Source organism: Papilio machaon, chromosome 7 (assembly GCF_912999745.1).
Source record: "Papilio machaon chromosome 7, ilPapMach1.1, whole genome shotgun sequence".
Classification (NCBI taxonomy): Eukaryota; Metazoa; Arthropoda; class Insecta; order Lepidoptera; family Papilionidae; genus Papilio; species Papilio machaon.
In genome coordinates this window covers 9,244,267-9,269,459 of record NC_059992.1, presented here as the reverse complement: position 1 = coordinate 9,269,459, position 25,193 = coordinate 9,244,267, and the positions used below count along the sequence as shown (strand labels likewise).

The 25,193-nt window shown below is 45.3% G+C and overlaps 1 protein-coding gene across 1 annotated transcript in view; it reads right to left on the bottom strand.

Moving 5' to 3' along the window:
• Positions 1–24,960, bottom strand: part of LOC123721140 — a 56,494-nt gene extending 31,534 nt beyond the window's left edge. Inside the window, exon 1 of the mRNA XM_045678680.1 lies at positions 24,826–24,960. Coding sequence (XP_045534636.1) covers positions 24,826–24,891 — 66 coding nt within the window. The 5' untranslated portion in view covers positions 24,892–24,960. The remainder of the gene's footprint in view (positions 1–24,825) is intronic.
• Between the last annotated feature and the right edge of the window lie 233 nt (positions 24,961–25,193).

Here is a 25,193-nt window from a genome sequence, read left to right as displayed (position 1 = left end):
TGTTTTATAGAATGTCATGTTCATAGACAAAATACATATTTCTAAGTTCAACATTATATGTTGTTTTTTTTTATTATGTACAGAAATACAATGTAGTTTAGTTCTTTATTAAAGCATTAAGATTAAGTATGTTAGTTTCATAGGTAAAGAATTCTGATAAAAAAACTGATTAAAAAAAGTTTGATATATTTATTTACTTACATGGAAGACTGACAGCTAGACAATACCAATAATAAATATCAGATAGTTACAGACAATTACAAATATACAGTTATATTGTTGGTTTAACTAATGTGTCAATCAGCACAAGAAACATATTCATAATAATTCAGCCACATATAAATGAAAGTTTTTCTCGGGTGCAGACCCGGCTGCCGCTGCAGAGCGTTGTCCGATCTGCCGCACACTCCTTCTCTTGGTCTCTGTCATCATTAACCAAAGCACTAGTTAGTTGTCTTTCTTTGTTTGACATTAAAATAAGTCAATTTCATTTACATTATCCGATAAACACTTTTTACTTGATTTTTTGTTATTTATTTAAATTAAACAGGGCACAATCCAACGTATTTCAATAAAATTGTCTATAAACCCATTGCAGGTTTGTCCAGACAATTAAAACTAAACACTGACCTTTTCTATTACCCGACTGATAAGAGGGTACTGATTTTCGTATGTGAGTTTGTACGTGTGTACATTGTTTTGTCTCAGCCTGGAGTCTAAACATGTAAACGAAGTGTTACTTGATCGTTATCTTTACATGAGTGTCATAGAGTGTGTTACATCGGCACAAAACACATGCAGTGAAAGTGGACTTTCTAAATTTGTGAAAAAAGACTTTAAATCTCTCTCGTTACAAAGATTTTTAATTTGCTAAATAATTTGTTGAATGTTTTCTAGTAAGAAAATGTTAAATATAACGTTATATTTTATATCTAATAAATTTCAATAAAAAAAAAATTATGGCGTTATTTTATCCATTACAGCCGCAATCAGTGGGTTTTTTTAAATAAGGTTAAGGTTATTATCTCTAAGCCGCTGTATGTATGTAGGTACCACGGCGCAAAACAACTTATTTATTATAATAGCGATGTTATGTCTGAAAAGTAAAAATGAAAAAGTACCTACTTCATTTATTAAAGCGGTCAAAGCGAAATGTGAACTTTATATTCTAATTTACTTTTATGGACAAAGGTGAGGTCCCAGCGCGCGGCAATGCACCGCTATTTGTCAACAGAAGGAGTTGTTAACGGCGGTCAGCCCGCCGCACCCCCCGCCCGCCGCGACCTCTCGCCCGCCGCCGGGCCCCCGGGGACCTCATCGGCTTACTTTGCAAATTCCATTTGCAGTCGCGCATTTATTATGTCCATCTGATAACCCTAGTTTATTGTCACCTCTTCTCTCCCCCATCCGCGCGCCCCGCGCCCCTTACCCCACGACTCAAAACAGACTTATCGGACACGCAGTTCAAAAAAAAAAACAATTGAAGAGAAATGGCATTCAAGAAGGAACTGTTTTATTTCTCATAGATTAAGTATTCCAGTGCTAATAAAATGGGATCATGCCACCAAGGAGGATGAATTGCGGCCGCCGCGTGCTGCGTGCTGACGCCGAAGGCTGTCGTGCAAAGCGTGCACGCCGCTGCTGAATGTGTCGGATTCGGCGGCGACGGCCACGTCACTAACGGGCCGGGAGAGGGCGCGGCGGAACGCACTGGGCGTGGCCGCGCCGCTATTGGCGCGCATGCAAATCAGCGCCGTCGCGGCCGCGCAAAAACTTGACGGCACTCGCGCGACCGCGCCCGCGCCCGCGCCCCGCCGACGCAAAAAATAACTATACGTATGAAGACAAATCTAAAAAAGACGCCGCTTTTTCCGCTGCGCCGTGCGTACGTCGACATCGCTGGCCCCTGTCGCGACTCCTCACGTTTTTTACCGACGCAAAAACTGACGGACAAGAAAGTGGACGAGGCGACGCGACAGGTCGATCTGTAGCATTCCCGACGCACGCACACACGACCGGACCGTTCAATCGGTGATAATGGTACAAAGCATCGACAGATACAGATGAATTTGAGTCACAGTGGGCATGACGCGGCACTCGAGACGAATTCAGTAGACATAGTACATCAAATATGAACATCCAATCCACGATATCACAACAAAAGCGCTGCATACTAAATGCAGTTATCTGAATAATGTATACGACAATGGAGTAAGTATGCGGGACGCGGGCGGGGGGCGGGCGGCGGGCGGGCGGGGGGCGGACGCAGGCGGTCTAGGCCGCGGCGGTCGTTACTTAGGAGCCACATTTACATTGAATGCGGCCGCTCATCGCCGAGATGCGACACGCAATTAAAATAAGGCAGCGAATTAGCAGATGTAAGCGGAGCGAGCGCGCAGAGTGCTGCCCTGAGCGAGGCGAGAGGCGATCCCGTACGAGTACGTCGACGTGAGCGAGCAAGTACCTACTCTGCGGCAGTAAACAGTTCTTCTTCACGAGTTGCATCCTCCACTATTTTTATGAAAATGGATAGAACGATTGTGATAAGTGGCACAATAATATTATATTTTTCCTAATTTTCTTCCAAAACCATGACGATTTAAGCAAACTTATACAGACAGCCGCTTACGTCTGGTGCAGCCTCGTAGGGTTCAAACTACTCTGAGTATGGTTCCTGCCCCCTGTCCCGCGGAGAGTCAGCGCAGTATGTATTACTCTCCCGTATGTCTCTATCGGCTGCCATATCCTTGACATATCCTCTTTCACACAATCCATCCATACTTCCTTCGGTCTTCCTCTACTTTTGTAGCCATCCATATCCAACTCACGACTCATTACTTTCTTGATCTCTCCGCAGAGTGTGTCCATACCAAACTAATGTTTTGTTTCAGGCAATTTCTGGCATTGCAGACGCAAATTATAACTTTATAGCATATGCAGTACATTGTTAAATTGTTTGTTTTGGATTTTAACTTACTCATATAGAAGAACTAACACCACGCGTACCAGAGCACAGCGACGCCTCACACAGGTCGCTTTTCGTCCGCACGTCGTCGTTCGCATGCCGCCCAAACGCCGCGGTGCACCCCCGACGCCGACGCGCTCATTACGCGACGTTCGTATTAGAACCGTTCCGAGTATCCATTCGTATTCAATTATGCGGCTCGGCAAAAACTAGTCGTGCATTTGAATGACTCTCCGCGCGCCCAATTTACAAATAAAACGCGAAGAACGTCCGGTCGTGCAAAAACTGACCGCGCACCTCCCGCCCCGCTCCCCCGCGCCCGCCCTGCGCTTCGAAGTGCGCATATGAATGGACCGCTTTTTGCGCGCACTGCGCCCTCGTCGCCGGAATCAGTGCTCCACCGCCGTCGCCGCTCCGCAGATAAATGCCCATTATTCGAGTCCGCGAGTGTGCGAACTGCCGCGACACACAATGCCCTCGCCAGCTGACGGATTTATTTGTTACGTTTGGTAAGACTTAAAATTAGATCGTCCCTGTGACAAACATGTGATATGTTACGTAGGTACAAGGTATCTACACGCTCTACATGTGCCGTTAAAGATCGGTTCGGGTACCACGGCACAAGCCTCATTAAAGTACATTTGGCACAGTGACGTATTATAGTGACTAAGTAGATATGACTTATCACCTCGGTGCCCCGGTTACTCTGTCCGGTGAAAGCTGAGTGATATTAAGTCAAGTTCAAGTCTATGGGCGCTAACTATGCTGCAATGACTACGCACCCGTACTGAACCGATTTCCGTAAGCGAATTAATCAGTACATATTTGAAACGTTGTCGATAACCTTCCTAATTAGAACCAAATAATCCTGGTTGGGTTGGATTACGGAGGGGGGTGTGATGACAGTTTAATTCAAAAGGAATATTTAATGCAACAATCAAGAAACGTCCAGTCCGTATCTGTTAGTAAAGGTCGGAAGTGAGTGCTCAACACGCGTCCTCACTTGGTATTGAATCTATCTACTAGAAATTAAAAAACGATTACGAGTAAAAAGTTCTGCGAATCTTTAAGGGACCAATTTCTGACCAATGGAGCGATTTAAAATAAAACGTATAAAAACTGTGGAGCCGCAACAACTATACTTAATACTTACTTAGTGCTCCGGAATAGTTTCACTGCTGGCTAAACTGAATCATTACAAGTTTAGTTTGGCGATAATATAATATTTCAATTGGGCTTTATTGAAGCTGGTGCAACGCGCTCGTGACTCGCGAGGCTTATCGCAAATCGCGGAGAGGCCGATACGGGCGTGCGGCGGCCGCGCGGCGGCCACGCAGCGGGCACGCAGCGGGCACTAGCTGTGCAGGGTAGTCCCGTGAAGTCCCGATTCCTATGTTTTAGAAGCCCCGCAGCTCACCCGCAGCCGTGCCGCGCTCCGCTCTAACATCAGCTTTTATCACCTCGCAACAATTTACAACAATGCTCCACACTGTCTGCTACATATTTCTCAGGTACATTATCACGGCGCATCTTATTTATTTGACGCTCGGCGCTCCGGCGGCGGCGCGGCGAGGCGCTCGCAATAAAAACTTATTGCTAATTATGTTAATAACAATGATAGTGTTGCATTGCGACTGAGATGGCTGTGAACCGCGCTGAGGGTGAGCCCTGAGTGCTGAGCCACGATATACCAAATATTTTCCATTAATAAAATTATTGCCGTTTAATTAGCAAACTTCCAGCCTTTGACCCTGGCCTTATGGCCCTGGTTTGATTAAGTGCAGTAAGGACTTCCCGAGTAAGCGATAGCTCCGCGTCGTCTTCTAGGGATCTGTTTCGGAGACTATTAAGCCGGTGTTGAGTCTTTTTAAAGGTCCGGCGGTCCTTCACATCTGGATACCTTTTCACGGGGTCGCTGTTCGCCTGCGCCATGTCTCATACACCACTAACACGTTGTCGTAGCCGTTGCTTATCTCGCCTTCCGCAGTGCTTATTAATAGCCAGCTGCATGCTGCGCCCGCTAATGAAGCATAAATCACTCCACTATCGCATTAGACTACATCGATAACTCTCAGCTCGGGCCCGCTCGCCGCCGCCCGCCTGCCCGCCTTCCAGCCTGTCCGTCTGCTCGCCTGCCCGCCTGTCTGCCTGCCCGCCGAACGATAATCGCCCATTAAGTAAAAACTAGCCGACCAACTCCAATTACACTAGAGACTAGTTTTTATTTCGCGAGAACTTTCTTTCATTTCCATATTCATTGCAAAGAAAGGGTGAAATTATACGCTAGTCATGAATATGCTAACGGCCGTTAAATGCTAAAGTTGAACAACACGAGAGCTGAGCGGGGGGCGCGGGGGGCGCGGGGGGCGGTGCGGGGAGCGGGGAACCTCACAGGTTGCCTTATGTTTTAGATTTATTTATATCGAGGAAGCAATCATAGATTACTTAATGATCTCTTTCTAAGTGAAGTTTACATATTGTTGAATTTACATAGCAACTACTGTTATGAACAATTAAATGTGTTAGTAAAATGCAATATCACATTTTTTTAGAACGTTATCACAATAGTACGATGAGGTTGGTCTTTCTTAGTTATTATATTGTAACTCGAAGGCCATTTATGTTCTATTTTAAAGGTCAGTGGCGATGTCTCGCTGCAGTACATCAGGAACGGTCTATCCTCTGTCTCACATATCCTGGTCGCTATCATCTGCGGAACAGCGGAACGCAGTGAATCGCGGTTTGTTGCAGCTTCATCATCACAAGAAATTTAGTAGGGAATTAAATATGGTCGTGGTACTTGAACAGCAATAAACATAAAACATTAAATAATCACTCACTCACGGCCATCATCATAAAATGCAAACAAAAACTTAAGACTTTTATTTAATTAAGGCTCTTCCTTTTATTATTTATAGTTATGTTTGTAAATGATTTTTTGTATTTAAACAAAGGTCTACATATTATTATCCCATCAAAATGTTTATGTGAACAAAGTGCACTGCAGTTTGATATAATAACACACAGTATTGCAGGCGTTTTGAAAATTATTGCATAATTGTATATAGGTAATGTGAAAATGTTGAGTTAAATCATAGTTTGTGTTCATTGTCACTGACGAATCAAATTTTTCACGTTTGTGGATAATAACTAATGGCCGTAGGCTCAGGTATGTAAAAGGTGACTCTTTGAGCGACACGGGTCGAAGTTCAGGTCTCATAGACTTGAACTATCGAGCTGCGGCTCAACAACTGAATTGTCAGTTAACGACTCATCGCGACGACGACGTGCTGTAACTATGTGATTCGACAAACCATATGCTGACTGGTGACTTGCAGTTTGCAGCTCGAAACTCAAATTATAACTATATGCAGGTACAAATCGAGCCAAACTGCGAGCCGTTTAACTGATCTGCTTCATACATGAACCGTAAGCTGATCTGTAGGTCATCAATTTTAGTTGAGTTACCCATGACTGCTAATAATTGACAAAGACAAATACAACGATTTCCTAGTACTTAGCTTTAATTCGGTTTTGGTTTTGATACTATATATACTTATGTACCTATATTATGTTGCTTGAAGATTTTCATTTATTCAGGATTGAGATGTATCAAAACGTATAACGAACTACACCTGGCAGAAAGCAGCGGTGCGGGGTGCGGGGTGCTGGGTGCGGGGTGCGGGGTGCAGTGTGTGGGGCGCGGGGCGCGGGGTGCGGGGCGCGGGGCGCGAGGCGAACTAATGATACATTCGCGCACCGAACTGAGTTGCGAGGTAATAATGAGTTATGTACGTGATCCAATTATTTGGGTGCTCGCTTATTACGCGCTAAGTGTGAAATATGGCGGGCTTTATTACCGGCATCGCACACTAGCCCCCCGGGCCCGGGGCGGCGGGTGCAGGGGGCGCAGCTCCCGGCCCGACCCAGCGGGTGCAACTGCAGCCGCCACTATATCACAACTTCTGACACCGTGCTGCCGCGCTCAAGTCGGCCAGCGTGGCAACATCTCTTGTAACTCTTCGATATTAAACATTTGTATTTTCATAAATTATGATTGGTCACCTGTCACCTGTGACCTGTGAGCGCGATCACGAGCGGACGCATGGGGCGGCACGATCGGACACGAGGTCAACATGCTGCTCAAATTTCTTTACAATAGAGTATAACATATTATATACAGTTACAACTACTGCATAAAAAACATCTGTATTTGTCATTGTCGTAACAGCGGGCGAGGCTGTAACACCCCTTCCGCGACGACACGCCACGACATGTGACACGGCAAGACACGACACGTCACGACACAAGCTCGCTGCTCACTGCGTTGTTTGGTAGCGGCGGCGGTGATCTCTGCTCGTACAATTTTATACTTCACAGTTAACGTTTGCTCGAGATCACGCACAATTCCATTTTACATTACGCAACAACGCGATGACAGAATATTATATTTATTTACGTAATCAAATAAGTGCTCGCTCCAAATATGTACATACACGCATATTACATGCACGTGATCAAAAGGGTGCAGTGCAAGGATTCAGGTGATCAAAAGCAGCGGAAGAAGTAGGTGCCTCGCGCCTTGGGGTTATAGCCATTATAATATTGAAACGTCAAAACCAACCCTAATTGTAGGTAGGCATAGTGTCTGCCGAGAATACAATATTATTCATAAATAGCCTAAAGGCTTGTGAACGGTACGCCCTCACCGTACCAACCCGTAGCCGCCCTACAGCCGCCCTGCAGCCGCCTTGCAGCCGTCCTGCAGCCGTCCTGCAGCCGCCCCGCAACCGAGCTTTAATAAGCGCGCGGGACGCTAGGCAACACTAAAGCTTACTGAACATGAACACAGATAGATAAATGTGTATGTATATACATCTCCGAGATTACGACTACGTTCGGTTTGATACCGAGTCCACTAGTTCAACGAAGTTGTGAGTAAGCACGCCGTGGCGGCCATTGGCGCCGGGAGTCGGGCTCGCAATGTGTTGCTCACGCGAGCCGCACCAACACCGGCCGATCCGACCAGCACGTTGATTAATTAATTATTATTATTATTATGAAACGCAAGAAAAACCCGCTCGGCGCGGCACGGCTCGGCGCTGCGCGGCGCGGTGCATTGCGTGTCTGCGACATGCTAATGTGCTGTGAATTGCGAAGACGCGTGAGTCATTAAAATTTATGACGTTCCGATGCGCAATCCAAGAATTTTGATAAAATAATTTGTAGTCGAGACATTCCCGTCGAATGTTATCAGTAGCAAGTCGCTTGCGAGCGCATTAATGAGTCGCAGGAGGGGTGGGGGGGTGGGAGGGGGTGACACCGCGCACTCGCCTTTAAGGACAACTGTGCCGTGGGAAACACCGTGGGACCGAACGCCGACGACGTAATACATTGAACACTTGTTTCTACACATGTACCATTGCGTTCTCGGCGGTTGGACGATAGTTTACTTCATACATTAAGCCGGTAATGAACAACAAAGTCTTCTTTTCGGTCGTTTGTGCGGTGGGCGGTTCATAATTAAAATGCATTACGTTGCGTTGTGTCATAATTATGCAGATTGTGCGCGAGCGCGGAGGGGCGCCCGCGACACCGCACCGTCGCCGGGCGCCTACGGGGATGACGTTTAAACGTGACCCTGTCGTTGTTACTCGTTTTTTCATTTCGTATTGTAACTTCTAAATGGATTAAAATTTATCTACTGTTAAAATATCGGCGATTCGCCCCATACACCGCCGCGCCATCGCTGGTCAGAATGTCGCAGCTCGCCGCGAGACGCGGAATGAGAACGCGCAGCAAAAAGTGCGTGCACGGATTCGCGGCGTCGTGTGGTCGCGCTAGCTGCCGCCCGCTGGCCCCGCACCTCTCGCGCACCTCCCGCGCTCGTTATCACAACATTATGCGCGTGCTCGCGGCGCGACTTATGAAACCCCTGATTTATTAGTAGAAAGCGGAGCCGCATTTTTATCGATTTGATCCGTTTGAATCGTATCCGCACCGTATAAATAAATTATAATTATGATACAGGTCTTAAAACTACTCGTACAATATACAATGTACGTGTCGTCGTGATGAAAGACACTCATGGACATGCGCAACACCAGAGGAACTGCAGATGCGTTGTGGGCTTTAAGGAAATGGTATGTACGCTTCTTGAAGGTCCCTAAGTCGTATTCGTTTGGAAATTCCACAGAGGACAGACGGTTCCACAGCGCGGCTGTTACTATTTTAGGTACTAATGTTATAAAAGTTTAGATGGATTGATGGATGTTTGTTTGAAGATATCTCCAGAATGGCTGAACGGTTCTCGCAGAAATTTGGCATAGATTTAGAACATAGTCTGGAAGAACACATAGGGTAAGAATTACATTTTTTTATTAGTTCCGCGCGTACGGAGCCGCGGGCGACACCTAGTAAAAACATAATGGTTGAGGCACTTTCTTCACTTACCCCTTTTTTAACTCGAACCAAAATATATGATGCTTACAACTTACAGAATAATCACTTAATTACAAAATTTAATATGATGTATTAAACTGTCATAACTACATTACATAGATAGAAAGATTAACTATATTAAAAAATAACTCTTTTAGAATTATAAATAGAGGGTCAAATTCACTCCTTCCTCGCGGAACTCTCGGTACTAACGAGGCGCTTATTTCGTTGCATGCGTTTAGACTGAATCTCACAACGTTTTATGTATCTACTTCTGTAATTGCTTCTTAGCAAAACGGTGTCGAAGGGTTGTTTTCCCCCGCGCCGCACCCTTCCGGGCCGCCCAGCGCTGGGAACCGCCTCGTAGACGTTTTTTCTGATGTCATGAAAATGCATGAGAAGTCGGCCGGCGCCCGATTGCCGACGACACTTGCAGGTTTTTCGTTTCATAGCTACATTGCGATGGCCGCGTCGAGTCTTCGCCTTAGGTCGGCGGCATCGCCGCGATGATGATACATAATTATCGTACGTTGTCTAGATAGGTAACTGCAGACAGGTCGCAGGGCCGCGTGATTGATGATCAAAGTGTTTAGGCAAGCGGGGAGAGCTCGGATTACGACGCGCCCGCTGTGGCGCCTCGCGATACCCAATAGTCGAGTATTTAAATTTACAACAATATGAATTTATAACATGCATGTAATTGAAACAGTAGCGAAGAAAACACATAAATGTAAAGAAAGATTATTACCAGCCGTGCTTTATTTACGTAATCTTAATAAATTTTATGCAATAACCAATTTTTTTGAAACTAGAGCAATAGAAATAGTTAAAAAATTTGAAAGCTCACTTAATTATCGAAAAAAGGTAATTAGGTAATTAGAAGATCGGCAGACGGAGCGCAGCGAGGCACGTCAGCAGAGTCGAGGCGGCGGCGGGGCTCGACGAGGGCGCATCGTTTGAATGCACCAGTTTTTACGGTCGTCCGAGATGCAAACACGTCGCTCCGGCCCGAAGTCGCAAGGGCACTTTTTCGACGTTTTGAATAAATGAAATATTCATTAGCAACACAGGACTACATTGTGTCTTGGGCTATTAAGTATTTATGCCGCGATCGAGAGCTTCAGGCATGCAGTGTGAAAGATTTATATTGGAGATAAAGCGGCAAGAAACCGCCGCTGCGCCGCTGCGCCGCTCCCCGCCAGACGGGGTCCCTGGCCCTGCACCACCGGCTCACCGTTAAAAAACGACTGTTGGACTTGGAGTGGTACTTAATGAGTAGAATTTTCTATAATCAGACAGTAAGAAAAAGGCAATTTCACGAAGCCTTAGAAAAATAATTATTGTTGTATTCTAAAATTTTGCCCCATTTTTATATCAGAGTGATGTTAAAAAGGAGAGCAGCGGAGGTGCAGTTGTCAAGCGGACTGAAATCTATACGTCCACCAATGTGTTTTTCGATTTTTGAAATTTCATATGTACATTTTATGCGACATTCTTACGTTGAAGGAAAACATCGTGATGTAACCTGCATATATCTGCCGAAGAAATTCAAGATATGTGTGAAGTTAACCAACTTGGCCAGCGTGGTTGACTAGGGCATAGTCAACCCTAACGTATAGGTTCCGAGCCCCGAGATTGGGGACATTTATGAGGTGACGACGACGATGAATGCGATCTAAGTAATGTGACTAAGCTTGGTTAAAATGCTGAAGCCAAATAAAATATCGAAGAAAACATTCAAATAGCATGTGAGGACGCGTCGAGGCGGCGTGACTCCCACGGAACGGGCGCAGGCACAGGTAAGGGCCGGGTAGCGGGGGGATGCTGCGCTGCGCTCCGGCCAGCTGCCGCGTGCATACTGATGCCGCTTAATTGTCTCGCACAAAAACCGCACGCATCTTGTCGAAGGCAGCGCCGCCCGCTCTAACTGCCGGCGATTAGACTGCGACTGTGCGACTGCTCAGTACTTACCTACGGCAGAACCTTTTGTAGGAAAAATACTTCCGTTAAACGTGTGTATTCCACCTAAAGACTAGGTGAAATAAGGACGCAGAGCAATAGGTAAGGTACCTATCATTGAAATTACCATCATCGTGTTATCCCAAACAAAATGTTGGCTTCGAAAATGCAAATGAATAATGTTTACCACATTACATACATATACAGAGACAAATAGGTAGGTACTCAACACATCCGGGGTCGATCCTCGCCACTTAATTGTATATTTATAGATTTATCCGACCCTTACGGGGAAGGAAATAGTCGTTATGAAACCTGTACATACCATATCTTCTAAGAAATTCAAAAATATGTGAGTAGGTGACCGAACCCGCACTGGGCAAGCGTGGTTGACTATGACCTAAACACCCCCGACTTGCATAGGCTCCAAGAGCCTCGGTGGCAACATAATGTATGAACTGACGTCGAAGTCGTCCTCGTCCTCCAAGCCGCGCCCATTGTACTGCACTCGACACGGAACACTACACAGCTGTCATATCTCCTCTTCTACCACGAGTATGATAACAATGTGACAAGACCAAGTTATCACATATACATTGCGTCGTCACTTTCCGCGTAAATAGTGTGCCTGAAGGAGGAGCAGCGAGCCGATGGAAGTCGAGGCGCGAGTCCGCCCGGGCGGCAGCCGTGTCGGGGCGTCGGCCGCGCATTTGTCCGCGCTCCGCGGCGCACTTTTTGCCGCTCGCCACCAAACTATAATAACCATAATGAGACTCGTTCGATTCCGATTTAATCGCCATCCAAACATTCATTTATTCTCAATGCGGCCGCTGTTTTTCAATTCGAAATTATGCGTTGCGTTTCTTTTATGTTTATCTCGACTTAAATTTGTTTTATGTCCAGTCGTAGGGAAATGAAAAGCATTAAGTCTATAATACATCTTAGTGCCATTTAAGAATTTAGTTCATCTTGTATGTGGTCGAACAGATGATGGCGGCGGCTTAAAGTCAGTGTGTGATAAAATATATAACTTTCTCTCAGGGTTAGGCAGGTTAGGTTAGGGAAACATCTCCCGCAGTAAACAGTATAACAACAGAGTCTATGCCGGCCGATGAGACGGCTTTTTAATTGATAGCGGCCGCCGATAGTATTAATAGATCCGAAGCACACGACGCAGATGAAGGCCGCTCCGCTTCGCCGATAATCTAGTTAAATTTATTTATTGAGGCTCGCCCGGCGCTTTCTTTATAAGAATAAAGAACGCAAAAAAACCTCCGGAGCGTGCCCCCGCGCGGCGCCCGTCGCCCGCCGCCCGGCGAGGCACCTTCGTGCGCGTCAGCACACCTCATTTTGTTATCGAGCCCGGTATCGCCTTATCGCCCTCAATGCATCGCGGAGAGCGATCGCGTGCTTAAACTTTCATGATTCATTGCCTCATTATATCTTTAGTGTAGGCAGATTCCGAGCGAAGCGGAGATTTAATTCTGAATACGTTTAACTTGCGTGTTCACCCGCATTCGCTCCATTTTGCGACACAGTCAGTGCAATCCCAGGTGTTTCTTCAAGTCCTTTGTCTTGAACTCATTGAGGATTCGCGCCGCCGCTGAACGCGACAGCAGACGTAACGCGTCTTACACCGTCGGTCTATACCTCCACTAGATAAGGTCTGTTCTTTCATACATCGTCTTTATAACGTACATACATATATATAAAAGTTGAATAAGAACAAAAACGCGGGGCTGGCAGTGCGGCAGACGTGCAGTGTTCGACTACCATTCTGATACACTGCATTAGTATACCACCTCTCGTATTAAACCTTATTATTTTATTCATCCAGGGCCCCGATGTAAAGGCATTGATTAATATAGTAATGAGCACGATGAATATCGGCCCCCGTACCACGAGCGAGCGAGGGGAGGACGCGGGGGCGACGCGGCGGTCCGCCGGCCGCAGGTGCCGCGGTACCGTGGTACCGACCGCGCGCGGTAATCGTCTATGGTTCAAGATAATGGCAGCGGTCAGCGGTCGATGCATAATTATTTTTATCCTGGCGATTTGCGTACGAGGCCCGCAACGGCGTAATAACACGGTGCGCCGCGCCCGAGCGTGCCGCGCTGTCGTCCATCGCGCTCATATTGTTTCACCAAATTACAATTTAATTCGTGCTTGTCGAGGTCCACGAGAAGGCCATTGATCGCCGCTGCTATAATCGCAGCTCCGCTTTGGAATGCGGTTAGGCGCTAGGCGCTAGGTGCTAGGTGCTAGGTGCTAGGAGGTAGGCGCGTCGACGTCGCGTAACGTAAACTTTATGTACCATTCTATCAATATCTTTGTAGGAATCCAGCTGACACCTATTTCTAGTGCTACTTCTATGTTTCCTACTGCGAGGCAGATTATTATAAAACTGTTTTGAAAACGATCGCAAATGTTTTGCCTAAAAAAATTAACTTACACTGTGACGTTATTCTTATTATTTACAGTTTTGTTATTGTTTTGACTCTGGACACTCCGGAACGCGTTCAATGCATACGAATAGTAAATGGCAAAAAGGAATATTAAAAAAGAAAAAGATATAAATTATCTTCAATAAGGGATACAATTAAATAAGTAAGGGCAAACTGATTGCAAAGGATTGCCTACAATTTTTTCTGATTGTATTGCGGTTATCGTTGTTATTCGATGTGGAAGTCACAGCGACATTGACATCGCCCGCCTCGTACCACATTTGATAGATACCACTCTTTTGACCACTTTTTTCGGCCAACACACGCACTTACACTGTGGCGTGAGACAGAGATCATTAATATAAAATCGGCTTGCATATTAATGTGTGTGCATATTTCTTGACGTCTATAAATGGCAGTCGTGCTGCGGCTGTGGGGGGCGAGGGATTGCGGGGGGAGCGGAGGGCGGCGACTGCTGAGCGCTCCGCCGCGGCCGCCGCGATTAGGGCTGTCGAATACCTTTTTGTATTTTTATATTAATAATAACAACTATTAATTTATAAGTTACGTAAAGCGCGTGCGCAACGGAACAACGAGAGTTGGAGGCTGCAAACGAGGGCGACGGTGGCGAAGGGGCGAGGGGGCGAGGGGGCGAGGGGGCGAGGGGGCGAAACGCCGAAATACTGGAAATATTTAACTTAGAATCGGGCCTTATTATACACTATCTGTTTGTTCGTTTGCCGCAAGATAGTATTGTCATATTTAAACATGGTTTTACTCACTACTTGGATGTAAATTCATTTCTATATAAAACATATTGCAAGGCGAAAGAGATGCGCCGCAACCCTGCGCCGGGACTGATTGGATTTAGTTTAATAACCATAAAGCACCGCGCGGCCACTAACCACAGAGCTATGAAGATTGCGGGGCCGCTGTCCGCCGCCGCCTGAGCCGCCGCCCGCGCCCTTGCATGCACATCTACCTTGTAACAATTATGCCCTAAGCAGCGTTTCTTTACACTTGTTAAGACTTTCAAATATGATAATGGGAAAACGTATGTAGTTTCAATTTTAAAACTTACAACCAATGTGCAGACCTGTGATGTGCAAAGCTGGCCGACCACTGGACTTGTGACCTCCGCTGTGGGACCTCGCTATTACGACGCCAACAGCCGGCACTCGGTGTCCACCACCGGCCATGTAGCGAGCGCGCTCGTGACAACACGGCACGTCACTTCGTCTGTCGAGTGGTCCAGGTGTGCTATCTATAAGTTATATCTATAAAAATGGCTAATCCCGGAAGTCACTAGTCCCGCACCGGCACCGTTTCGAGATTCTTATCCGAGGGATCGGCAATAAACCAACATAACAGTATCGGACAACGACCGAATCTAGAAAATTGCCGGCGAAAGCCATCACGAGTTAAACGGACGGCGTGATGAGGGCTTCGGCTCAGCACGGCGCACGCGGCGGCCGGCCGGGTAATGCCCGCAATCTCGCGGCCGCGCTTCATTAATATCATTATGTGATTTTATAAGCGCGCCGCAGCCGCAGCCGGCACGCGCCGCACCGCACCCGCATCTCCCGCCGCCGCATCGGATCGTGATCTTTTGCTCGATATTACTCGACCCGCCGACATTAACTGTTCTGAACGTAGACGTCGTTACCATTAGTTAAGTTCGTTACGAACGTACACCGGCACAGTAATCTCAGTAATTATACGAATACCTTCACCGAACATCATCTTAAGCTTATTTTGCAGTAAAGAGCCAAAGGTAATAATCGAGTGGTGAGCAGAGCTGCAGCCCGCTACTGCAGCCGGAAGACGACAGCTATGTGCACGGTCTCGCTCGCGGAAAACCCCACAGTGCTGCTTTAAATATTACTTGACAAGAAAAGTGAGCCAGAATAATGTGTCGGTGAGATTATCTTGAATAAGTTCATAAGTGCTTAGTTAAGCTGGAGATGTGTTTACTTAAATGGCGATCACAATAAAATGTTGCTGTTTACGTTCCGATGTCGGCGGGGCCGAGCGGAGCACTGCTCTCGGCGCTCATCCGGCCCTGGCGACGCAGACGCCGCCGTGTCGACGCTACAATTAATTAAAGGGCTGAGGCTGGGATATACATTATTGAAGGTGACAATCCGCCAGCGGGTTCTCCGCCCATTAGTCCGTTGGCGCCGTTAAAAAACCCTTCATAAAAGCTAAGTAGGTACTACACGGCGCCGTATGTCCATACGGGGGCGGGCAGATAATAAATAGTTTCGCCGAAGCCGCGACCGCCGCCACAAAAACCACGCGATCGGCCGTTAATCGGATTCAAGCATTTTAAAATGCTCGTACTCCATTCGACTATTCGAATGACGCGGGACTCGTTTCTTGTTTAAACATCATAGTAATTACATCTTTATGGTCGTCGCAATCGATATGTTGAGGAGAGAGGTTCCATCAACCCCGCGGTCGCAACCCAACAGGCCACGGTCGTACCTCAAGCTTGTCAGCATAGCATGCCGCCGGAGTAGCGACCCAACGTTGCTTACCAATGTCTTAGGGCATTATTTAATTATATTTGTAAGTTTAGTGTCATCATTTATAATATTTCCTCAATATTATCACAAAACTTACTTCTGCCGTAAGTATCCAAAGTGAGGGGACAAGTCGCCGCTCAAGGGGAGCGGGAGAGAGCGGGCGGTCAGGAAAAATCGTGAATTAGATGTCCGAACACGTCCGATTCCTTTCGCCGAATAAAAACTATTATTAAAATTGTGCCGGCAACCAGTTCCGTGGGAGCGGGATCGGGCAGCACCACAAGGGAAAAAACGTCGAGCGTGAGCATTTTAATCGTGCGCGCGACGATGAATCGAAATGCGAAAGTGAATGGAACCCCAAAAGGCCAGCCACGGAACTGGTCGGAGTGGTGATCGCGATTTGTGGCGGGGCTGCGGGCGGCGGGCGTCGGGGCTCGCGTTGCTGCGCTCCCGGGCGGGCCGCGCGTGTGGCGAAGCTCTAGTGACCGCAAGCGCTTGTGACGCCAAAGCACCGCCTAAAAACTGTCGAACGGCTCCAGCGCAACATAGCTAAGACATTCTATTGTATTTCGCCTTGAGCAGGCGCACGGCATTCTTCCCTACCTACTTATCTAACTGATGCTGTTTTGCCACCATGGCAAGCCAGCAACGGCCATAGGAACTGTCCTAAAAAAGTGAAGACTCATAGAAATTCGTAAATGCAGAACCGTTGCCTACCTTTAATCGACGAATTAGGGGACGCACAGAAAGAGGATAATCATCCTTCCTATAGGAACGTATACGTCCTCTCGTCCGTCAAATCCACTTCCTTCTTTTCATTTTAGTCCACTTTCCCTTCTTAAACTTTTCTCATAATTATAAGGAAAGAATGAGAAGGGAAAGAGGACTAAAATTAGGCCTCCAGCAGGCACACTCGACGGATGAAACGTAATTACTTCCATTTGTTGCTTGTATTCTGTTTAGTCGTGATACTTCACCGGTCGCGGCGACCCATTGATGTAACAGATTTTGTTGTTACTGGCGCCTACCACTGTTTGACTACCGTCTAACACTGGCGTCTGCCTTGTCAGTCTTCTCATAAACCTTAAGAAATCAAAATGTAACTTTTGCAATATTGCTATTGATTTAGATAGATAGAGAGATCTAAGTATAATAATAAAAATAACATTTGTAAGATTATTCTGTGTGTATTTCACTGGACTTTTGATGAATTCTTTGAATCACAGATTTAAACATTTGAATTTATCTGACTCGTCAACTCGTCGCAACGTCAAACATCGCCAATTACAACGTACCAGTATTGTGATCTCACATACTACGAATAAGTAATATAACATAACAATGTAGTAATATGAATATATATAAAATAGCTAGTTCTGAACTTTTTAAAGCCTTATTCGAAGGAACTTATCGGAAAATATGTAAGAATGTTGGGCGTTTGTCAATGTTTGATGCGTTTGATTCTTATTGAATTATTCTTTGCAGTTCAGCAAGGTCTGTGTGCTGTCCTGTGCTGTCGCGATTTTCAATAAGTTTTTTTTTTATAAGGTGGCAAAGGAGCACTGGAGTTCACTAATATAGTGACGCTTTGCATACCTAGTCATCTGCAAGGAAGTTAAACGGTTGTAATTATCGCTTTGTGAGACCAGGTGCGGAGGATGGCGCCTCGGCTGCTCTCTACAGTTTTGCTAACAGCATAGCTAGGCATGAAAGGATACGTTATATAAGCGAGGACATTTTGTTTATTGTTATTTGTTTGGTTAATAGATTAGTAAACGACCCTTTAAAATAATTAAAGAAGTAAACGGATCGGACGATCAGTGATTAGATCTCCAATTAATGAACCGTAACAATAGGGGCGCGGGCGGTCGGGGGTGGGGGGGGGCGGTGACAAACGCCGCGCCGCAGCAGTACGGAGCTCGCAGACAATTGACAGCCATTTACCAATCATACTAACGAATGTAAGTCTATTGAACCGGCTGATCGCCGACAATTGCCTTGACAGAGTTAATTCATTAATTTATTTAAATTCAAAGCGGGTAACAGTTTATCTTTGGTATACTTGAGTTAAATTGTAACTTTATCTTAGTTTGAAACCTTAGATGAGGAAGCAGTCAGTAGGTCGCGATATCTCTATAGTCCGCGTATGAAATGTATACACCGTTGTTTATTATATTTTGTACTATATACAAATATGTACATTTGTATTTTCTAACCAGTTATAATCCTCATTCAAACAAAAATGTTCGAAGACTAAACTACATGCAGACGTATGTATGTATGAAGTGCGGGAGAAGCCGGGGTCGGACGCTAGGTTTTATTTGATTAGATAACTAGATTAAAAGGATACATATACGTGTATACGCAAGGTTGAGGTCCCTTTGCAATTTGTACATAGAAAGAACATATTGTAAAATTGTACCTACACATTAAGCAAAGAACCTTTTCTATATTCAGTATCATTTTGGGGTTTTTTAACATACGACACACAGACAGCGCCCCTCTGCCTCCGATCTGAGGAAACAAAAAACATTCACACAAGTTCAGTGATCCCGTGTGTGGATGTGCGTGGATTACGGCAGGTTTTAATCCCCAACACTATTGTAACGTCTTGTTGGCTGGACATCGATTTACAGCACGACAAGTGAAATCAGTATCGCAGTCATGAAAGGACCGGCGGCTGGCAAATATGCGCAGCCACACCGCGTAACGCGCAGCCGCGCCGATAGCTGAGCGGGAGCTCAAGGAGCGCCATCAGCAATTGATGCATGCAGCGGCGGTGTGCACCTCATTTACATTCAGTAATCGCTGCGGAGAAAATCACGTTGCCACGCTGGGAATATTGTGCGCTGTGGCCGCGACCAATACCGCGGGCCTAGGAATGGCGCCAGATGCGCGCGCGCCGCCAGCTGACTCCGCCCAGCCTCCGCGGTGCTCCCGCCCGCGATCGCCGCTCCACGCCCCCGCCCCACGCCCCTGGCGAGCCGCCCGGCGAGTTTCGCTAGGCGCGACAAGTCACCGGACTAGCTTGCGCAACCTCTCGACGTCAGTTGAGTCTGCATCTAATCAGATTTATCGGCATAGCAATGAGCGAGCCGCGTCTCCTCGAACTCTTGCATATTTCATCGTGTAATGACTCAATATTCACGATGTCGAGGAGAAGCCGAGATGCGACTAGATTGCAGACCACAATTAGACGTAGGTACTATTCACATTCACCACCACCCATAACCACTCCGGCCCGGCATCGTTGTTCGGCGATGCTATCGAGTGTCTGTTATTAACGATGCAAAAACTTTTAAACGCCATATAATTAAGATGGCATATCGATAACGGATTTTAAGGGGTGTGAGTCTCGGCGCACGCCGCATACCACCGCTTGCACCCAGAGTGGGGGGTAGCTGCGTCGCGCTCCTTTGATGTACGATTAAGTGGGCGCTAATTGTTCACGCTAATTCAGAATATGTATATTTAGGACAACTGATTTCGACTGAAAATACAATGCAAAAAGAAATAGACAGAAGGGTTGCCAACACTTGGAAGAAATTTTGGTCGCTGAGTGAAATCATGAAAAACAAAGATATGCCAATTAGTGCGAAGAGAAGAGTATTTAACGTTTGTATATTACCGTGTCTGACGTATGGCTGCCAAACATGGGCACTAACAGAACAACTACAAAATAAAATAGCAATTTGTCAAAATGGAATAGAACGGAGCGTAGTAGGAATAAAAAGGAAAGATAAAATACCACTGGATCAAATAAAGAACAAAACAAAATTTAAAAACACTGTTAAAACCACAAGAAAATTAAAATGGAGATGGACAGGCCATATGCTACGGGAAAAGAAGGAAAAGTGGACAAAAATTGTTACTGAATGGTATCCAAGAGGGAATAAAAGGAGCAGGGGTAGGAAAGTAAAACGATGGGAAGATGAGTTTAAAAAAGTAGCGGGCCCAAATTGGACCCGTCTCGCAAAAGAAAGAGAGAAGTGGAAAGTGTTAGAGGAGGCCTTTGTCGAAAGACACGCTGATACGTAAAAACGGTAGTATCCGCTTGCCGATGTGTAGATTACAGACATATTATATCTTAGTTATATATTATACCTTAGTTACATTTTAACATTAGTTTCAAATTTTGCATCTGTATTTATTTTAAGTTTAAGTTTTAATTTTAACATAACTTTAAATTTACATTTTTTTAGTTTCAGTTTGTTAATTTTATTTAATTCATCGTAACGTAATATTATAGATAAAAACAATATTGTAAAACTTTCTATTATCAGCAATAAAGGCTTATTTTATTTATTTATTTATTAGGGGCTGCAGTGCATTCATTTCCTCGCCTGCTAGCTGTCAGCCAAACATGAACATACAGCTACCGAGACACATTGAAAAAATTATGTTGATGAAAAAGTTGTGTAATTGATACTGCGAAATGAAACCACAAGTAAAGCAGAAGAAGTCGCTGTTAACGTACGTTTTATTAGGTCCGTTGCGTTTCGCTTGAGAATGTACGTGCCGGAAAAAAATAGTCCTCTTCCCCTTTACATCCATTCAGGAAATGATGGAAGATGGATTTGGCTGGGGGGGGGGGAATAGTAGAAAAGGGAAGTAGCCTTTTATGTAGGCATATCATTCCCAGTTTATTCATCTGCAATCTCTATCACCATCATAGCAGATTTCTCTTGTTACTTCGCTATTTTAGCGATATCAAGTGATCGATTACTCATTTACCGACTTCTAGTAGAAAAAAAAAAATTGATGCGATATATGTATGTAGTATATTCCATGCAGGCCGGGACCGCCCGGAGCCGCTCGAGGACGCTTATCGCCGCGCCCGTGGCTTATCGCATTCACTCAGTGAAAATTTGTTTAAACAAGTTTGCTCAGGCTATCACAATCAAAGATAATCGATCACAATAACAGGTTACTCATCAACATTAACCGATGTCTGCACACATCATACCTACTTACAGCTCATTTTATTCAGAGAAGTTATTTTCAATTTGAAATGAATAATCAATGGGCAATGACAAAGAAGTCCGCGCCGACACTCGACTGAAAGCTTGTGTGTTCTAATATGTTTTTGTTTATGTGCTTAAGCTGTGGCAATCCGTTTTTACACCTTACCGAGGATATTAGGACAGGATACACAGAGGAAGCCTTCTTCTTCTCGTTACCCTGTGAAAATATTATGAAGGTGTTCGTAGAAAGTTTACGTATTCGTCGGTCGGTCGGGCGGTCGGGTCGCTGTAGCATGCCCTCGACTCCTGCTCACCCCGCGCACCCCTTGCACCCCGCACCTCTGGCCCATATCGAGGTGAATCGCTCGCGTTATCGCGACGCGAATTATTCACTTTCGCACGTTGCGAAAATTCAATAGAAATCAACATGCAATATAACTATAATGTAGTTATCTGAGTAAACATGATCGATAGCGGCCTGAGTCCACGCGGCGGACAAAATGTGGGTCAGAGCGACACCTGCGCGCCCGCCGCCGCACCCGTCCGCGCTTCGGGACATATGATGTCGTTAAAATGTATTCAAGTTATCGAACTAATATTGTGGTTGTAACAAAACACTTCGCATCAAAAAAATAACAGGGAGACATCACATATCGTTTACGACAGCAAATACTTGCATCGCAATGTAAATAAATTCAAACAACTCTAATGAGGCGGAACTAATGTATTAGGATCAATTGTATTCATTTCAGGCACTAAAAAACTTACTTTATTAAAAAAAAAAGAAAAGGCAAACATGCGAGAGAATCTCCTGGTCACGTGGTCATTCCCCAAACTACGCAAACTGCCTACCATCCATACATTTTGCAGTGAAATCCTTTTCCAAAGCAAGATGAAAAGGACCTACAGGTTTTCAGCTTATATTTTAGAAATAGCGCCTTTCTGATATTCCAAATGTTTGTTGTACGTTTAATTTTCATTGCTTTGTTGTTGTCACATATTCTAACAATAGAAGTAGAACACGACTAACAAAAGAAAGGGTTGGGTTAGTTAGGTTAATATTAGTGATGCAACGGATGTCTGTTTCCGTTTCCGCAAGTGCGGAAGTTCCGCATGCTTTTCAACATCCGTTTCTGCTTCTGTTTCCGCAACTTTTATAACGGAGATAAAACGGAACTTTACGACGGCTGAGAGATCCAAATGCGCGGCGCGAGACGCGCAGTCCGTGCGCGCTTTGTCGCTTGTGCGCTTTTCCGCACTTGTCGCATTTGTTTGTTTACGTACTTTTTCGTGAATTTAAGCGCGTAATATTTTATGCTGCTGTTTGAAACAATCAGTTTCTCTTGCTGGAGTAAACTGTCTAATTGGTGTCCATATAAAATTTGACAACTGGCAAAATGTGACTATTTCATACTTACGAGTTATTAAATGTACTTTTAAATAAGTGATAACCATGTAATATATCATCATCATTATTATCATCAGCTCACTATACATCCCCACTGAGGGGCTCGGAGCCTACCCCAAATTAGGGGTGACTAGGCCATAGTCAACCACACAGGCCCAGAGCGGGTTGACTTCACACATATGTATCATTGAATTTTTTCTCAGATATGTGCAGGCAGCATCACTATGTTTTCCTTCACCGTAAGAACGTCGGATAAATTTACATATGTAAATCGAAAATCGAAAAACACATTGGTACATGGCGGGTTTCGAACCAGGGACCTGCAGATTGCAAGTCAAATGCCACGAGCCACCGACGCCTAATAATTATATCTTTTTCTAATCTAGATTTGGTGTATTTGATACTTAACACATTCACTGCTTACAAAATAAAAAGAGGTAACAGGTGGAAGCCAAAACTTTTTGGTGGAGTTGATGGTGAATTTTTATTTAGTATCTGGGAATGTTTGAACATATAGATAAATTAATAGTTATTATAATTATTTCAATAAAAAAAAACACTTTTTTTTGCATTTGAGCCCTAGGGATCATCATTTTGAGCGCTAGGGATAGCAATGGTTTAGTTCACTAATATGTAGATTTTTGTTCCACGATCGCATTTCTGTGTACTAATATGTTGCAAGATTTTGACAGTCAAGTTTTTCATCAAATTCCAGAATATTGAGTAAAACATGTAAGGATACTAATCAAAACCAGCTTTTATCTTCTCGGTTTTAATATTTAAAAGCCTCCGTTTGTCAACACGTATTTTAACTTATTGCAGCACAGTAAAAATACTTACATTGAAGGCTAAAGGACACCGATATCCAATGCCTTAATAAATTAAAAACGAATACAAACTGTTTTTACCAAAAAAAATATGTTTTTTTTTCATATTATTTACACTTCTGTTTCCGCATCCGTTTCCGTTTCCGTTTCTGCTAAAATTTATTTTTGACATCTGTTTCCGTTTCTGGTTCCGCTAACACACTTCCGTTGCATCACTAGTTAATATGTGGCAGGGGGCGCGGGCGAGCCTCTAGACCGAGAAGGCACTCAAACAGGTGGAGAATGTATTTGTCTGCTGAACTGCGATCTGTCGTCGCTACGACTCTGTCTTGACTCAATTTCAGTAGCAAGAGCGAGCATCCGACAGCACGTGTATACAAACAGCCGTGCCGACCCAATATTTATTAAATTAAACATTATTAACAATTTTCTATCATCATTAATAATTACCTCGTGATTTGATAAATGTGAATATCAAATTGAAATTCATCACAATTTGCCATTCTTACATTTTAAATTTATCACATTTATCTGAACATATACAATAGCACACAATAGCAATGTGCCGTTTGGAAACTTCTTGGCGCCTACATCAATCTAACGATTCCTTTTACTTACGACAACTTTTTACTAAAAAGCTTTTTCAAATGATAAATGTCTTTTATTACATTAATTATTATAGTATTCAACTCGTAATGTGGTAGTACTAGATAAGATATTAATATATTCATAATTATTATATCTCTTGCGGGGAGCAGAGAGCGCGCGGTCCACCGCCGCAAAAAACTCAGCGGCGGAGCGGGCGCGGCGCGGCGCAGCGGCGACGCAGATGGAAAAAATCCCAACGCGTAAGAAACCGCTAAAGCTTTGCAATAATTGACTGCGCATAAATATTTAACGACCGCTCAAGATTTCGATAAAGATCTCATTCGGCGAGCGGCAGCCCCCGCCCGCGCCCGCGCCCGCACCTGCACAACCCGCTCCAGCATGCGAATGTAACGCATGGGAATGGTGCGAGTCGAACACATTTACATCTGTAGCATTTATAAGTAAATGGTCTCACATAAATATACGAAACTAGAAAATGTAATATTCGCTCTCCGCGCCAGCGCGGAGGTGCGCCCGCGCATACGTAGCGCTCGGCCGCCCGTCACCGGGCAAGACACCAGCCCCGGCACCAGGCCTGTACCAAGCGCGACTGCGGGCTACGCAACACGCTGGTCGTCTTTGATAGAAATCACGGTAAATTTTGATGTCCGTCGCTGGGAATGTTCGCTAAGATATCTAACCTGGCTGAGATCCATAGCGCCCTCCCCGGAGCGTCCACGCAGCGCTGGCGGGTCACACGACCACATCTCGAGGACCTCCGCGCAACACAGGCACAACACTCGCACAACACTCGCGCGACGCTATTCGCGACCGCGGCGCAGCCCGCACTGGCCGCCGCGGACGCGCGCCGAGCTCAGCTCGGCCGGCCCGGCGATAGCGCCTGCCGACTCGAGGGAGCGCCCGGGAGTTTGATATGAGCCTCAGTCACTCCCTCTTCCGTACCTCACCTCACTGTTGGCATCACCTCAGCAGCACCGCTCTGACTCGTACAGGCAGTAGCAATATCGTAGATTCGCGTATTGAGAAGTGAGTGCTATGATAAACGTAA